This window comes from Lotus japonicus, chromosome 2 (genome assembly GCF_012489685.1).
Source record: "Lotus japonicus ecotype B-129 chromosome 2, LjGifu_v1.2".
NCBI classification, from domain to species: domain Eukaryota; kingdom Viridiplantae; phylum Streptophyta; class Magnoliopsida; order Fabales; family Fabaceae; genus Lotus; species Lotus japonicus.
Genome location: NC_080042.1, coordinates 81,666,741 through 81,685,058, shown reverse-complemented (window position 1 = coordinate 81,685,058; position 18,318 = coordinate 81,666,741). Strand labels below are relative to the sequence as shown.

Here is an 18,318-nt window from a genome sequence, read left to right as displayed (position 1 = left end):
ATTTTATATTAATTTATTTTTAATTTATTTTTAGAGTAAAAAAATACATTTTTAAATTTTAGATTTGATTAGGATTTATGTGGTTTATTTCTTGATTTTATCTTAATTTATTTATTATTTATTTTTAGAGTATTAATTAATATATCCCAAACTTTTTTTTAAAAAGAGTGAGTTTGAAAGCTATAGCTTAAGTTAATTTGTTAATATATTCCCAAATTATAATAATAATAATAATAATAATAATAATAATAATAATAACATATGTGTGCGGATATGGGCCGGTTGGGTACTATAGTGCCCATACCCGCACCCATACCCACTATTTTTTTCGGGTAATTATCTATATTCAACCTCATACCCATTTAGCGATTTTTTACCTTACCCGTAGTGGGTATTTTTTACGGGTACCCTATGATTTTGAGACCCATTGTCATCCATAGATTTAGATTTTAGCAAAGATGGATAGCTTCCTGTAATGACATTGAATTGTCTAAAGGTGGAGAGCTTCGAGTTGCTACCCACGTGAGTATGGAGACGGGTACATGTAATTTTTAAAAACGTGGGTATGGAGATGGTACTATAGTACCTACCCATTGTCATCCTTACTTAGTTGGAATAAACATAATAATGTTATACTTTATGATATATCTTACACAATCCTGAATTGTGCTACTATCACATTAATTTTTTTTAAGATTAATATGTTGATAATTCCTTATATCTATGATTTGTGTTCTCGTCTTCATATTTACATACGAAGAATGTAAAACGAGTTCCTCTTGGTCTCAATTGGGCTTAGAAGAGAAGTCTTTATGTCCACTTTACTCATCAATTCTGACTTTTCTATTTCATTCGTTGTTTAATATATTTTTAATAATCAAAGTATTAATTAATGTATCAAATACTATAGACATATTTCACGTGCAACGCGCGGGTAGAAAACACTAGTATACATTTATAAACATTGTTCTTATTGTTTGATTATTAATTGTACTTTTTTATGTTAGAGAAAGTAAACTCTAAACTATTGTTATCTCACTTTGGTGATGGATGAGAATGATGAATAATATTTTTTTTTTCTTTCTATGAATTTCACATTTTTTTATGAAAGTAGGTTTTAAATCGAGTTCTGGGATTGGTTTCACGTAAGTAATGGGTTTGGGTTGGGCATGAATTTTATTTTATCGCCCATAAGGGTTTGCATTTGGGTTTAAGTTTGAGTTCTGAAATTTGAGTTTGGGTTTGGTAATTGTAAAACCCGTGCCCGATCCTATCCATTTTCATCCCTATTTAAAATGATGTAATATAAAACTATTTATGATATTGGTTTATAGTGTATACAAACTAAATTCTTAAAGTTACATGGTTTTCTAAAATAGTTTCACTTGCCTTTTTAAAATTTATTATAAGTCATTTTTTTTCTCACTTTTATAAGATTCAAGATTTTTATTATTATTGGTGCTGTCAAATTTTTTTTTTATTATTGGCGGATTTCAAAATTTTACACTTTCTCGGTTTCTCCTTTGAAGTCAATTAGCAAAAGTCAATACCCATATATATTTCTTACACTAGTAAAACTCCTCAAATTCATTTTATTAAAAAAAAAAAATAGAGAAGTGAGTGGTATAAATTACAATAATGATTATTCTACATATAGAGGTTATCGACCACCAATCGACATACAAAACCGTCCAAAATATCTAAAATAAGAAGAAAAAAAACACATTCGGGTAGTTTGAGAATGTTTTAAAGACCACCACAAAGTTGATGTAATTATTTTTTGGAGGTTCATTTTTTTTATAGGCAAGTGTTTTTTGAATATAATAGGCAAATGTTAGTTGTTAGTAATGTTAGTAAATTAGTCTTTTTCAGAGTTCGAACCCTGTATCTTTCACCCTTTATTCGACCCAACCCTTATGTCTCTAACTCTTACAATTTGAGCTATCATTCGGAGACTTTTGGGAGGTTCATAACCCTAGCTAAATGGTTTATTTTTTTGTCACTCTTCGCGTTTAGCATATATCAAAATTTCATTTTAAATATAAAGTGTTTTATTCCTTTATCAAAGTCTCATTTTCATATTCCCTGACGGATGCCTGGTGGCCTGTTGCCGCGTCCTATTTCTTCTGTGACGCAAAACATGCTCTTGTTTTTTTCCTTCATTATATTGAAAAAATAAGAAGTATTTTTATAGTGGGACAAAGAAATTGGTGGAAAATATACTCTACTTTCCAATACCTAAACTTCTTCGAATGTACAGAGTTTTGTTTAAGTTGTGCTCGCTGTTGACCAAAACCCAATTAAGATGACATAGCAGAGATCATAATAGTTTTCATCTAATGTTCTTGACATCATACATAAATTTTATATTTGAAAATAACAAATAAACATACCAACAACAATTGCTAATCTCCACCTTGGTTCTCAACTCTACTAAACTACTACTATCTGTTGTGCTATTAACTAACCACTTAAAAATCATTTCATTGGAATATTAATAAAAAAATCACCCCTGGACACAACCGACTAGCAGTTTATATAATTTAGAAAGCTTTGTTAAGTATTCAACTAGCTTGGTTTATATTTTGGTATTCATAACTAACTAAACCATGCTTTCAAAATATAAAACCCACTTTTATTTTATATGGAAAATGAATAATGTTATCTCCACACCTCTTTTTGAGGTGGAGAGAGGTGGAAGGAGAAAAGAGATAGAAAGAAAAGAAAAATGAAGAAAGAGAAAGTAAGAGATGTGATAGATGATAAGATGAGAGAGATAGAAATAAAAAGAGGTAGAAATGAAGTGTTTAAAAAATGAGGTGTGTATATATCATTACTGTATATAAAATGTTGGAAAATGGCGTATTAAAGAAGGCATACATTTCTTAGTACTCAAGGCAAGAAGTTTCATATGTAAATTACATGGACAAGCTAGTCCATATAAGTCCCATGTCCTTATACAAGTGACTATGCTGTCTTTGACTTTACTTCGAAATCAACCGTATCCTCTTTATTATAATATGATTAAGGTTCCGTCTAAATTTATAACTCTTCAACTAAGTCTAACATTAAAATGTACATGGACATGTTAAAAATTAAATGTACATGAACATGTTATAATATGATTAGTTGAAACTTGAATTCATTGAACATGTTGTAAGATTCTAAAGTACGGGGTAATATATCGACGAAGTAATGATCCCTGCATATTAAATGGAGAAGTTATTAAATGAAAAATTAATGTATTTTGTATTCTTGAAGTGTAAAATAATTTTTTTTTTTATGTAGGGGGATGAAATAGGAGATTACTCTATGCCGATGTCACTCTTACTTGTACGGTGGATTAAGATCCTCTCCTAAGTTTTCTCATATTTACTCATAATGAAATTTTTATTTTGGTTACAAGAGCAAAACACTGATAACTTTATTTCTTATTTATAAAGATAACTGTTTTTTTTTGGTTTATTTATAAGATTTTTATTGTTACAATTTTTAAGAATAATTTAAGGATAATTTAATTCAAATTATTTTTGTATGTATCGATATCATTACTGGAAGATCTAATTGCTCTGCTAATTCCAATACCAGATCAGCTGTCCTTCTCAGTAAAAAAGATGGTCCATCCAAAATACTTCATGAAATTTTATCTTCATTTACCATAAATAACAATGCATTAATCAAGAAATAGAAAAAGTTGTCTAATAGGATAGCTCAAGTGGTAGGAGCTAGGGACATAAGAGTTGGGTAGGGAGATGTCCAGGGATCGGTTCCTGGCTGGTGAAGTTTATCTTTCCGATATACAAAAAAAAAACAAAAAAAACTAAATAGCTTGTAGATAGGAGGGGGTGTCTTTTTTTTTTAACAATAATACTCAAATGCATTAAAATGAAGAATCAGACAACAAGAGAGGGATTAGTCTCTTAGAACATCCTCAACCAAAACACGATCAATATCAGTAAAATCAAATGATTCATAAATATGCGGTTATATTGTCGTTCCTCCTATCAAACGACAAACAAAAAGAAAAAAAATATAAATATGAGAAAAAACAATCCAAAACAACAAAATCAAAATATGAAACAACAACATCGTTCTTCTATCAAAGCTCAAACAGATTATATTATAGCAATTCGTCTCAAAATGAACATCTCAAAAACAAAGATCATGTGTACGAGAAATCACCCATTGGAAAGCAAGTGCTTCATCTCTCTGGGAACGTCATTTTAACATCATTCACGCGTTTTCTTTGCACAAATATTTGATCAAATTAACAAATTAGTCAGCAACTTTATGAAATTAATCAAAGTATTGATTTCATCATTAGAAATAGTTAAAGATTACTTTTAGCTGCACTCACGCGCTTTAGCAGTATATTATTTGTCATTTCCACATAGACAATCATTTATCTACATGCAGTGGTGTCCTCTTTCAACTTTTTGTGAGGAAAAGAAATCGTCCATATCTATTTCCTGTCTTATTCCTAAATTGGGATGAGCCTAATGTCCTTTGTGGCCAATCAGTGTACCAGTCCATACATTTCTAGGAAAAAAAGTTAACAGTCAACATAGTATAATTCAACCAAAGAGTGCTCAACATAGTATAATTCAACCAAAGAGTGCCCTACATTTCAAAAAATTTAATATTCTCAATCTCTTATTTTAAGATTTTTGTTGTATCCAAAACTTATCTTTTGTAACATGACGATCTCAAGCATGGTGGTAGTGCCTAGCACCAGCAGTTTAAGTTTAATGTGTGTTTAGATTTCTATTGATCTCAACACGAATCTATAAATCTTTGGTAAAATTCAGCTTTTCAGATTTACATTAAACTCAATGTGACAAATTGTAAATTCTTTATTGATACCTTAAGATACATGAAATCACGTTTTTGTTTGTACTAACTTCAAACCAAACCTTCAGTCAAAAAAATCACGAACGTTTCCGACTATATAACAGGTTTAAGTTTAATTAAAGATGTGATTTCTTTACTAATTAAATGGACATGAAAAAACATAAAATTGAGAGTTAATTAGTCAACAAATCTGTGTCCTTTGTAGCTATGAGAAACTACTACAAATAAGACACTTCTTAACATAGCTAATAAGCCTAAAATCTTCTTAGTCTCTCTCTATTAGCTTCCTTTGGACTTTGCATGGCAGAGAGTGCTGTTAGTTTTCTGCTCCAAAGGCTCATTCCTGTGTTTGAAAACAAGGTGAGTCTGTTTACTGGAGTCCAAACAGAAGTGGTGGACCTAAAAGGACAGTTGGAGCTGATTATAGCCTTCTTGAGGGTTGCAGATGCATTAGAACAGAAAGATGAGGAACTCAGAGTTTGGGTTAAGCAAGTCAGAGATGTTGCTCATGAGACTGAAGATCTTCTTGATGAATTGGAACTCATTGAGGCTCATAACAAAACAAGTTTGTTCTCTGTTTCTCTCCGAATCAGGAACATGAAAGCCCGTTACAGGATTGCACATGAGTTCAAAGGCATCAACTCTCGCATCAGAACTATTTTTAATACTCATAAGAGGTTCCTCAGAAAACTTGACACTGCTTCAGAGGCTTCAAGTTCCAATTCTTCAGGTACTGCTAACTGCAAAGACTCTTTTCTAATTCAATTTATATAAATGATCCTCACAAGACTTGTAACTTTTATACCAGAACAATGGTTTAGGAAAAAAATCAATGGTAACAAAGTAGGTGTGAAAAAAAGTAAGTAAATGGTATGTCAAGATCTGATATTGACTAGAGATATAGCTTCTGTTATGAGTGAGGTACAGGGAAAGGTTCCCCACTTCGTAGATCTAATATAGGCAGTCTTGTCTTGCATTTTAGCAAGAGACTGATTCCAATTCCGCAGCTCAAACCTGTGACTGCAAAGTCACATGGCAACAACCGAGGCTCGCCCTCAATATTGACCAGTTCTAAATAAATCTGTGGTATAATTCTCACCCCTGTTATCATGAGTTTCTCTAGTCCATACTTTTCCTTCTTCTTGTTGCTGGATATCTGGTTTGTGAGTATCTTCTCTTTGTTTCTTGAATCTATAGTGAGTTACATACAGGGTTCAAATAGGTCAAATCTTTGATGGTTGTTGTCCTATCACACATGATTGTGTTGCGAAAACTTTTGGATATGAAGCTACATCTGAACAGAATTCTTTCTAGTTAAAGAATCTCTTTCTAACATTAAGCTCCAGATGTCTAACACGTAAGGGGGTCTGTTAGGGTTTCACGTTAGAGATTTGACCAAAGAATTCTTTGCAAAGGGTAGGGTTGGACTTAGCTCAAATTCTAAGATGGTGAAGTGTGAACTGCATTCTAACATGGAAAGTGTATTTGTTTTGTTCTATTACACAATTCTACTTGTGAGGCTAGTGCAATAAACATGTTGTGAAACAGGTAACACATGGAATGATCAAAGAGGAGATGCCCTTCTGCTGGACAACACTGATCTAGTGGGCATAGACAGGCGTAAAAAGAAGTTGATGGGGTGTTTGATAAAACCTTGTCCTGTACGCAAGGTAATTTCTGTTACTGGGATGGGAGGGATGGGGAAAACTACTTTGGTGAAGCAAGTATATGATGATCCTGTAGTGATAAAACACTTCAGAGCCTGTGCTTGGATCACTGTTTCTCAATCTTGTGAAATTGGGGAGCTTCTCAGGGACTTGGCCCGGCAACTCTTTTCCGAGATAAGAAGACCAGTCCCACTAGGCCTGGAAAACATGCGCTGTGATAGGCTGAAGATGATTATCAAAGACCTTCTGCAGAGGAGGAGGTACTTAGTGGTATTTGATGATGTCTGGCATGTTCGTGAATGGGAAGCTGTCAAATATGCATTACCAGACAACAACTGTGGCAGCAGGATCATGATCACAACTAGAAGATCAGACTTAGCCTTCACTTCCAGCACAGAATCCAAAGGAAAGGTGTATAACTTGCAACCCTTGAAAGAAGATGAGGCTTGGGAGCTTTTTTGCAGAAAAACTTTCCATGGTGACTCATGCCCCTCACATTTGATTGGTATTTGTACATACATCTTAAGAAAATGTGAGGGTCTTCCCCTTGCAATTGTGGCAATCAGTGGTGTCCTGGCTACAAAAGACAAGCGCCGGATCGATGAGTGGGACATGATTTGCCGCAGTCTTGGAGCTGAGATTCAAGGCAATGGCAAGCTTGATAATTTGAAAACAGTGCTTGGTCTCAGTTTCAATGACTTGCCTTACTATTTGAAGTATTGTTTCTTGTATTTGAGCATCTTCCCTGAGGATCATGTGATCCAGCGCATGAGGTTGATTCGCTTGTGGATAGCAGAAGGATTTATTAAAGCCATAGAAGGAAAAACAATGGAAGATGTTGCTGAGGATTACCTCAAGGAGCTCCTGAACAGAAATTTAGTGCAAGTAGCTGGGACAACCTCTGATGGAAGGGTCAAAACACTGAGAATCCATGATCTTCTGAGGGAGATCATCATTTCGAAATCTAAGGATCAAAACTTTGCGGCCATTGTCAAAGAACAAACAGCAGCATGGCCGGAAAAGATTCGGCGCCTTTCTGTGCAAGGCACGTCACCAAATGGACAGCAACAAAGGTCTGTCTCTAAACTCCGTTCTCTCTTCATGTTTGGAGTAGTTGAAAATTTATCCCTGGGAAAACTGTTTCCTAGGGGTTTCAAACTGCTTAGTGTGTTAGATTTTGAAGATGCACCATTGAACAAGTTTCCTGTAGCAGTTGTTGACCTTTATTATTTGAGATATCTAAGCTTAAGGAACACAAAGGTGCAGATGGTTCCAGGTCGTGTACTAGGGAAGTTGCAGAATCTAGAAACATTAGATCTGAAGAGGACTTGTGTCACAGAATTACCTGCTGATATAGTAAAGCTTAAAAAACTTCGCCATCTTCTTGTATATCAGTTTAAAGTCAAAGGGTATGCACAGTTCTACTCCAAATATGGTTTTACCTTTAAGAACCCCCATGAAATAGGAAATTTGCAGTCACTACAAAAGCTTTGTTTCGTGGAGGCTAACCAAGGTTATAGTGGTATGATGATAAAGCAGTTGGGGGAGCTAACTCAACTAAGAAGGTTAGGCATCATGAAACTCAGAGAGGAAGATGGAAAGGCTTTCTGTGTGTCCATTGAGAGGTTGACTAATCTTCGCGCCATCTCTGTTACTTCTGAGGGTGAAGATAAAGTCATTGATCTGAAGTTCCTTTCTTCACCCCCTCCATTTCTTCAACGCTTGTATCTGTTAGGACGGTTACAGGAGTTACCAAGTTGGATCCCTTCTCTTCATGGCCTGGCCAGGATCTTCCTAAAATGGAGCTGTTTGAAACATGATCCACTGGTGTATCTGCAGGACCTACCAAATCTTGCACATCTTGAACTGCTTCAAGTTTATGATGGTGACACATTGCATTTCAGGGGTGGGAAGTTCAAGAAGCTCAAGGTTTTAGGCCTTGACATGTTTGATGGGGTCAGTGAGGTGATAGTGGGGGAGGGTGCAATGCCCTGCCTGGAAACACTGAGCATTGGGCGTTGTGGCTTGTTGAAGAAGGTGCCATCAGGGATTGAACACTTGACTAAGGTGAAAGTCCTTGAGTTTTTTGATATGCCAGATGAACTGATGCAGACAATTTGCCCACATGGGAAGGGGAATGATTACTGGAAAGTTTCACATATACCAGAGGTTTATTCTACATACTGGCAAAATGGTGGCTGGGATGTTTACGCAGTGGGCAGTTTCAGAGACTGTTCTCCTCGATCAGGCACTGTCATGAGATGTCATGAACGCCGCAATCCATGGAAGGTGTAGCTTTTCTTCCCAGTGCACCACAAATATATTCATGGAGGCAATCATGTCTGAATCAGAAACATCCGCTATCATGGAAGAACTAGCTCTCCTAGAGGTTTTTTCATTTACAAGACTCAACCACCAGTTGATTGATGGTATAGCTTTACACTGTGGGGTAACAAAATGTGCATGGTAATTTGTGTATTATTAGAATTACCTACATTGTATATTAAAAAATTGAGCTGACTGGTTTCCTGTATATATAAGTCAGCTCTCTAAATAAAGGTGTAGGTTTTAATTCACCTTTGTTATTTGGACAATGTAAAGTTCTGGTCTGATCACTATTGTTTAATAAACTCCCATGTATATAATTCTCCCATTCTTTCACCCATTTATATTATAATGAATAACAATTTTTTTCAGACAAGAGAGAGAGATTCAACCCAATAAAAGGAAGAGGCCTGGCATTTAGAAAAAATGGTACATCACTGTTATTTACTAAGACCATGCATTGCTAAATGGCCACATTCTAAAAGATAAGTGTCAAGCACTAAATGAAGTTGTCCAAGTATACAAAATTTTACAGAGGAGATACACTTTTCATGCCGATCAAAATTTCCTCCGCCTTGCTCAACTGCTGAAACTTGCCAAAATTTCAAGCTATGGTAGTCCTCCAAAAGACTAGCATGCCATTGCTTGCAGCCTATCCGCTTTGCACCATGCCTGTACTAGTTCCTAACTGAGCCGAATGATACATGCATAGACATATCTATACATAAGAAACTTTACCAAAGAAGCAGGAGGCCTCATAACCATTCATCTCCTAGATATGTGAATACCCTTTTCTTGAACAATCGAGCAAGGTCAACGATTTCAGTTCTGATATGCTTCACCATGCTGTCCTGCTGCTTATTTTCATTTCCTTTCCGAGATAATCTAGTTGCAGCATCAACTGTCCAACCAGTCATATCCCTACCGTTGGTTAGACCGCGCAAGACAGTAGCAGAATATGAAGGACTAGACACTAGTCTGTTGAGTAATATCAATATCTCCCGTATCAGAAATGACCTGACAATAAATTACTTAGAATTAGTCGAGGAAAATCGGAGTAAGATATGGCTAACATAAACATGGATTATATTTATTCATTCAAAAAATGCATGCAAAAGTAACCTTTAGAAAACAGTTATAACTTATGAAGTACAACCTTAAAAATACTTTTTATTATCTGAAAAGGATTAACTTTTATTGATGAGGATTGAACAATTTTGATTATTGAACTCAGATGCTCAAGTTTTATTACCTCTCCCTAAAAATTTCTGGTAGCTCATCGTGTGCCTCAGCTTCAAAGTTCATCTCTGATACCAGTAATTGCAAAATCAACATGAGATAGTTTTCCTCCTCTGCTAGCTTATGACCAACGAGTATTTCAAAACCAGGTTTTCCAGATGATGCGAGGAATGCCAGCACAAGAATAGCATTTCTGCTTATTTTCAACTCCTGAAATTACAACCACCTAAGTTTGAAACAGATAGTATTTCGCAACACATAATAATTTGACTTAATACAAACATAAGTGGCTTGGCTACATCCCTATCATTGAAGAGAATAATGCTTCCAATCTTCATTTTTTCCCAAGAGTTCCAACATAGCAATTAATATTAATATATTTACATATTTGTAAAATGAAAAAGTATGGAAACATACATTAGAAGAATAATTTTAGACAGCTACATGTTACATTTTCTCTTCACTCATTTTCTTTTCAATCATTGCTTTTCAAATTTTCTTAATTCTGTATTCTGTACCCCTTCCCCCGGTCTTTAATCGGGAAGCAAAGCTTGATTGCCCCGGTGAGGCTTCCAGGGGCAACGACAAAACCAAATGGTGTCCATGGCAAAACATTGAAATAGGAAAACACTGTATTTTCCAATGATTTTCACTACAAAAATATTAACGTCACAATATCCACAATCTGATAAGTGAAAATATGATGTGCACAATATCAATATCTTCCTTGGCAAACCTACCCGTAAACCGCCACCCGCGGATACCACACATTCAGCCAATCGTTGGAGGATGATTTTATAATTTTGGAAATCTGAAGAAGTTGAACTCTCCTCCGTAGCAACACTATCATCCCCCTCTTTGCAACCACAGCAGAATCGAGCCAAGAGTTTTGGACCTTGAACACATGGAAATAAAATTCAAAAAGAGTATAATAAAAGTTAGGATCAGATGCATGAAATGCACATCAGTTACAAACAGACATTGATTCTCAATTCTAAAACTAGAACTGTGCATAAGAAACCAGACTAGTGTGAGTCTAAAATAAACATCCCCATGAACACAGGTACGTGAAGGTACAAGGCAACCCCTACCAGAAGATCTGACTCAATCATTCAAAAAGATTCAGACCTTCATGTAGGTTTACCAATTTGAAGGTGAACAACATGGAGCATTGAGCTAATTTAGATTGTATTTATGTCCGTGCATTAGCTCAGGTGTTTGCTAGTCGCAAATGGCCAATCAGTTTTGACAATAATTTAATTTTTTTAAAAAATTGACACAGGACAGGAGACTACAGGTTCAAACCTCTAAGCAGTCATAATACATTCGTAACATAAAAAAATAGAAGCAATACTGTTTTGTCAGGAGTTAAGAGGAGTATCATGAAATAATCCCATCAGATCAAATTAATTGAGGTCTTCATTATATTAATTATTTGTGTTGTCAAGTCTGCTTAAACAAATAATAAAATAAATAATAGGCATAGCAATTCAATAAATTATTTTCATTAAAAGCCATTACTTTCATACAAAATAATGAAACAGGACATAAGTCAGATATTGAGTTTATATATAGTAATCAGGTTAAGGGGATAGAAATATTTTGATAAGTTGGAGAACGCTTACAATTTAGTACAAGATACAGAAGTCTTAGAGCGTGATTTCTCACACGCAGCCCAGCATCCTCCTTAAGAAATTCAGAAATAGTTTTAAAAACTATTTTCTGGCTGAACCTGTGTCAACACAAATTTCTCCTTGTATAAATATAATGTTTTCAGAAATCAACTTTTTCACAGAAAACACCTTAAGAACTTACTGATCCCTCTCAAAGTAAGCATTACTCCTCAGAAGAAGTAGCTTCATAATGGACGCTACCTCCACTCTCACACTTTCTTCTGTGATCTTCATGGCAATTTGATGCATTGTCTCAAAAAGGTACGGCCAATTTATTTCAGATTGTAAGGCATTATGATGACTCCAGCACTCCTTTCTATGTATTTCTTCATTGAAGAACTTTCCATCTTTTAGACCTTCCAATCCACCAGAATCCATAAGGTCCTTTTCGTCGCAAATTCCTTCAATGAAGACATTGTCCCTGAGCAGAGTGCACTGGAAAGATCAAATCATAAGTTCATAAGAACAGGAACAGCAGAAAGGTTAGAAAGAAAAAGGGACTTCACAAACAATAAAGCCATTCAGCAGCTTATAACCTATTTTGTAGTCTAGGCCTCCCCAAGGGGGAAAAGGTTAAGAACATTGAAGAACAAATATAGTCTATCACAGAAGGCTCAGCAGTATTTTCAGCAAGCAGCATGATTAACAACCACTACAGTTAATTTTTTTGAGCGAATCACAACAAATACATTCAATTCCCTCCCCAGCGCCCCTCCACCCTTGAGAGGCCAGTTTTGGTCAGAAGAAGTATTTACAAGTGGTAGATCATACGTTCAAGTACAACGACATCTCAATCCAGTAAATGTATAATAAATATGAGTTTATTGTTCCTAGTATTATCTACAAGCACACATATGCTCACACGTTTACGCTAGTTTAATTCTAGGTAGATTGACATACTTGACCAGACATTCCGTTTTCTTGTCACTTTATCATGGTTATCAAATCAAACTCAGACCACACCTCGATACCAGGACAAGGCAATTGGTTACAAGACCAACCAGTGGGCACTGGTTGGATTGTGGATGTATAAATTGAAATATAACATAATTGTCACGACTTCACTTCAGAACAATAAAGAAACCAATTCAAACTGTAACCTTTGGAAACAAGAGACAAATTCAATGAATATGAGACTGTTGAAAACAAAAGAAAATGCCCTCCAAGTAACATATACCTTCTTCCAAAATTCGTTTCCAATTCCAGTAAGAGCTTTAGAAGAGTATGCATTATACATAGAGAGGTACGGACAACAACAACCTATGCAAAACATGTCAGCAGAGATTATAAAATAGGGGGTTACACTTAATAAAAAAAAAATCACCAAATTAGTATAAAAGTACTCACATTTTCCACATCACATAGATCAAGCAAAGGTTCTATCAAAGTTTCCAAAATATCTTTTCCATCAGCTATCTGCAAAACATACCAATGACCAGATGATATGCAGCACCAACTTACATGAATGTACAATAGAAAACAACTTACAAAACAGAGTATCCCATATATAACCACGAAAAGCAAATGTTCAAGGATTTCAAAAAAGAAGAATACATTTTGATATTAAGTGAGAAGAGAAATACAGAAAATGATGATCAATAAATCCTCATTATAGCCTAAGCCCAATAAACATGGAAACCCTCCACATATATAGCAATGAAACCCCTTCAAAATAACCATGTGCATAAACAAACACGGAGGCAATGAAACTATAATCTACCCAATAAGACTCATCCAGTCCATGCAAAAAATTTAGCTTATGTTTTTTTATGGAAAAAAATCAGAATAACAAAGGCACTCACTTATTGACACCAAACTACTATTTCATGTATGGAATATCTCCATTGGATCAGAAACATGTAACTTCATTTATGAATTATAAAGGAAAATATACATAAATGCACAGTTGAACCAATACCTTTGTCAGTGCAAGGTACAGACGGGACACCTTTTCCGCTTCTGGAGTACAATCCTTAACATCATACAAAGATACTCCAGAAGAGTTTATATCTGTAAGTAATTTTTGTGTTATTTCAGAAGGCAGACGCATGAGCAACTTGGATATTGCGCCACTTCCTAGCTTTTTGTCAGTTGAAGATCCCCACACTGCCAGCAACTGCTGGGATAGGTCAAGATAAGAAGGCACATCATTATTTCGAAAATCTTGAGCTTCTCGATGACTAACCATTTCTGTATTAACTCTGTTAACTTTAACAGTTGTCTCAACTGGCGAAAAACAAAAAACATACCAAGGGGTGTCAATCCACCATGTCAGAAGCAAACAGAAAATTATTTCAAATGAGGAAGAGAGAGTTTTCTCATGTCTCACCAATTGGATCAATTGATGATACTCCATTTTGAACTTTTGAAGAGGTGTTATGATGGTCAGGAGCAAGAGTTCCAAAATCCCTGCCATTTTGGTCCCTCATTAATAATAACTTTATGCCACATATAGTGCAACAAGACAAAGGAATGGAAAATTAGTAAAAAGACAGTATCAGGATTCAGGCCTCTGATATGAGACACTATTAATTATTTATCATGGCTACCCTGCGCTAATTGAAGAAAGACCCTTCTACTTGTGGGCTAAAGTAAGGCTATACTACTTGATAGGAACTGGTATGAAAGAAGAAGAAAGAATGAACTGATTTTATTCAAGAATAGTGCTGCTGAGAGTTATGAGAGCCTCAGATCTCTCGCTTGAGTCCCCAATCTTACAATTTGGATGCCTTAGAGGAGTCCCCTTTCCCTTTTTATACTCTACTAACTTCTTAACTCACTAAAGCATTCACACTTTAGGTTCGTTAGCTATTATTACAATAACACCTCTATCGACCTATAGTTGTCACTCCCCTCTTCCTATCGCTATCCTCCTGTCTAGAAGATCCACCATGTCCTCAAGGTAGGAGATAGATAATGCTCCTTGAAAGTAGGTCGGCTGCCCCCGAGTGTTCGGCCAGTTTGGTAACTGCTACCATATAATCAACATTACTAAATCTCCAGAAATTGGATAAGAACATATCCCAGGATCCCATTTATCAGCCTCATCTTCCACAGCAAAGGATGATAGAACTATAACTGTTGTCATTGATGCCCAGACCTTCCTAATTATCACAATAGCGAGCACAGGAAATAACAAGGGGAGCAAGTGTAGTAGCCGTAATCCTCTATATATGACCAGTTGGCTAGTGATCGAAATTCTTACACCATCCTATCAACCCATAAGGGTCACTCCCCCATTCCTATCAATACTATATTACTCAAGCAATTGAACTGCAAAATATTTCAGGAGATTTTTTAGATTAGTTGAAACCATGTGTCAAGAGTCAAGACCCAAATGGCAGGACTGAATAAGCTTTGATCAGTCACAACATTGACCCTCGATACATGATATACAGTTATAAAAATAGACAGACAGAAAGGCGAGTATTCACCAATAGTTACAGTAAAATGCTACAGAATGTGTTGTTATTTTCAGCTTCAGCTCATAAACTTCCAAACAAAATGTCAAGTGCATCTTTTCACTGTAGCAGTTCATTTTCAATGGCTTCTCCTTCTATAAACATTCAAGATATGCATGTGACTATGATATAAAGCTGCAATATATTGAAGAGCTAAACTCTAGGTAAGATGCATCAAAAGGGAACACTAATAACCCATAATATCTATATACATGAGGTCAGGTGTAAAGCAAAATAAAAGAATTCAACTTACTTGTCTCTACTTCCTGAACATTTAGCACAAGCGTTTGCTTCCTCGTTCTTGGAAGATACAATTTTGAGCTGCTCCTCTTTCTTGTCTTTTTCTCTCTTTAAGTTGAGACACTCCTGTTCCTGAAAACATGCAACGAAGTTATGAGATACCAACTTTTACTGACACTCAGAATCTCGTTATCAACCAATTAAAAACAATGAAGCTATAGTTGCCACCACCATACCAGATTTGCAATCTGCTTCGACGCACGCCCCAGCTCCTTCTGTTCTTGCCATCAACCAATGAAAACCAATTTCAGTACTCTCAAAGTAGTCAACCTATTCTAAAAAAATGCATGCACGTGGCGCTGTTTACCAATTATAACCGCAATTCAGCATAGAAAATGTACTTCCCCTAATTCCCCCCCTCACCAATTCCAAAACAAACTAACATAACAGTGGAGTAAACACTACAAATAGAAACCTCAAGCTTCAAAATTTGAATTTGCAATGAGAACATGCCTAAAACCTCATAAAGTAAATTGACAGGATTCCACTGATAAAACCTAAGAATGAGTATGCATTTCTTGAATATCCTAATACAACCAGTTTTTTCCTTCTTGAATATCCCAAGATTGAAACTTGTTAAGACCCATTTCCTTAAAACGCAAAATTGTTGATACCCATTTCGGCATTTACCTTTAACAGTTCGATTTCGAGTTCTTTATCGGAATCGGGTTTCTGGGGGCGAGGCGGAGAATAACGAGGAGCGTCGAAATGGGTGAGTCTCTGAGAGAGTTCTCGAGGGGGCGAGAAGGCGGTGGTGTCGAGAGTTGAAACGGCGAGCGAAGGAGGCGGTTGGTGGTGGTGGTGAGAGATGGAGGAGGAAGGGTTTTTTGAGGTTGTTGATGGTGGCTTGGGGATTGAAGAGAGGGCAAGCTCTTCGGCTGCGAATAACTGGTCGAGCATGGCGTCTTCCCAGTCATCGAACAAGATGTCTTCGAACAAGTTTGGTGTCCGCTCTCCTCCGTTGTCCGCCATTGTCGATGGTGGTGGTTGTTTCTTTCGCGACGCTTCACACTCTCCACTAAGCAGCCTTTTCAGTGAGAATGAGATTGAAATTAATATGCAGTGTGAATATATTAAAGAGTTTAATTTCTATGCACCACCGTCAACCAATCAGATTTCAAGAATGTGAGAAAATCTCTCATTTTATTTGATTTCATTAATTGACGTGTCACATCCTTGAAATCTGATTGGTTGACGGTCTGTGCATCAAACTTTTTCTCTATATTAAAACCGTTTTTTTTTTTTATGTTTTTTAATATGTTTTGGTGAGTGGTGACTCATGCTTGGTTTAAAAGTTAGACCTAGGCTCGGAGCCTTGCTCCTCCTTGTAACAAAAAAAATTAGTTAGACATAGGTATCGATGAGTTATGATAAGATTCGGGTCTAGAAATTCAATTTGCATTGATTGGGCAATATATTGATATGGTTTCATCTGAAATTGTTGTCGGGTTGACGGGTCACGAGTTCCCTGAGTGGGTTTGAGCAGTTTAAAACAATGTTACATTGTATTTATATATATATATATATGTAAGGGTAACATGGCCGAAATCATTAGGGGTGTTAATATGATTTAGCGGGGTGGGCTCACAAAGAAATGGACTGCCTCGAGCTTACCCTTTTCTGTATGCGCATTTCAAGCAATGTAAAAGTCTCGCCTTTTTATCAAAATCGGTAGCCCATTGAAATATGTTTATTAGGAAAAAAAAGACTTTTTATTGTTCAGATATGCGTTAACGATGAATTCTCGCCCCTTCATTATGAGTTATTACTATTGATTCAACACGACTCATCAATTAACTTATCGGTTGAGAGGCTAGAGCTAGGTCGTGTTAGATTAATCTCACTTTCTTTTATACATGTATGTACTTTTTTTTACATTTTTAACAAACTTTTGAATTCTTTTATATTTCTACAACTTTTTAAGTTTGTGCGAGCCAACCTGTATACACTCCAACTCAATATAAGTCGAGTTGGATGGGCTATGTTTCACTGAATAGCGAGTTGAGTTGAAATGACTCACTTTTTGTTGTTGAACCGATGGTAGGCTCAGAGAAAATATAAATTTAGAATATGAGTACATAGAAATTGGTGAGAGGAATAATAAACTTTGTATGTTATTTTATGCAATATAAATATGTAAATAAAATGAGAGAAACAATTATATTGATTTTTTTTTCTCTTGTCAGGGTTAAGTAGAGAATGAAAATATAAAATATTTTTTTTTGTATAAAATGACATATTTATCTTAAATATAAAATCATCTATAAATAATTATGATAATAGTTGAAGGATCAATTTAAGAAGCGACTAAAAAATAACACTCTCACCCTATTTTTGGTTAATTTGACAATATAATAAAATATAAGACTTTCTCAATTGCGAGTGCATTTTGGTAAGTAGCTCAATCAAATTATTAACAATGAGTGTTTATTTTGAAAATTTTATTGAAATAGATTTATGCACTTTTCATGCTTCAAAAAATTACCAATGAAACAACATATTAAGAAACTTAAAAAAAGCCTTAATATAAGAGGCTCTATCTCAAAAAAAAAAAAAGTACATCAGACATACAAACACCCGTTGAAGGAGAGCGAAGACCAAACTTCACAATGCAATCAACTACAATATTGCATTCACCAAGAATGCGATAAAGAGATACCAACTAATCATTCACCATCAAATCATTGATTTCCCTAACTAACGAAAAAAACACACTTTATTTGATCCTCCAAAGCAGCTAATTGCACAATCCACTTCACACATAACTTTTCTAGGCCTTTGACTCTAGGTCAACTCCAAACC

The 18,318-nt window shown here is 35.5% G+C and overlaps 2 protein-coding genes across 2 annotated transcripts; one reads left to right on the top strand and one right to left on the bottom strand.

Annotated features, from left to right (window-relative positions):
* Positions 1 to 5,084: 5,084 nt before the first annotated feature.
* Positions 5,085 to 9,171, top strand: LOC130740200 (disease resistance protein RPM1-like). Its single transcript, XM_057592717.1, has 2 exons — positions 5,085 to 5,581; positions 6,400 to 9,171. Exons 1-2 carry the CDS (start codon positions 5,152 to 5,154, stop codon positions 8,811 to 8,813), a joined length of 2,844 nt encoding a protein of 947 aa, XP_057448700.1. The 5' UTR covers positions 5,085 to 5,151; the 3' UTR covers positions 8,814 to 9,171.
* A 58-nt stretch (positions 9,172 to 9,229) lies between these two features.
* Positions 9,230 to 16,568, bottom strand: LOC130740201 (protein SENSITIVE TO UV 2). Its single transcript, XM_057592718.1, has 12 exons — positions 16,147 to 16,568; positions 15,693 to 15,731; positions 15,470 to 15,588; positions 14,085 to 14,164; positions 13,674 to 13,981; positions 13,103 to 13,171; positions 12,933 to 13,015; positions 11,898 to 12,176; positions 11,708 to 11,814; positions 10,823 to 10,977; positions 10,096 to 10,292; positions 9,230 to 9,860 (listed from the first exon to the last, which is right to left on the bottom strand). Exons 1-12 carry the CDS (start codon positions 16,486 to 16,488, stop codon positions 9,599 to 9,601), a joined length of 2,040 nt encoding a protein of 679 aa, XP_057448701.1. The 5' UTR covers positions 16,489 to 16,568; the 3' UTR covers positions 9,230 to 9,598.
* Positions 16,569 to 18,318: the final 1,750 nt, after the last annotated feature.

Excerpts from the sequence above, each read along its gene's own strand:
- LOC130740201 (XM_057592718.1), bottom strand. The coding sequence starts at position 16,488 with ATGGCGGACAACGGAGGAGAGCGGACACCAAACTTGTTCGAAGACATC. Across the intron at positions 15,589-15,692 it reads CGAAGCAGATTGCAAATCTG|GAACAGGAGTGTCTCAACTT; the intron begins GTATGGTGGTGG and ends GCATGTTTTCAG. Across the intron at positions 13,172-13,673 it reads TGTACCTTGCACTGACAAAG|ATAGCTGATGGAAAAGATAT; the intron begins GTATTGGTTCAA and ends TATGTTTTGCAG.
- LOC130740200 (XM_057592717.1), top strand. The coding sequence starts at position 5,152 with ATGGCAGAGAGTGCTGTTAGTTTTCTGCTCCAAAGGCTCATTCCTGTG. Across the intron at positions 5,582-6,399 it reads TTCAAGTTCCAATTCTTCAG|GTAACACATGGAATGATCAA; the intron begins GTACTGCTAACT and ends GTTGTGAAACAG.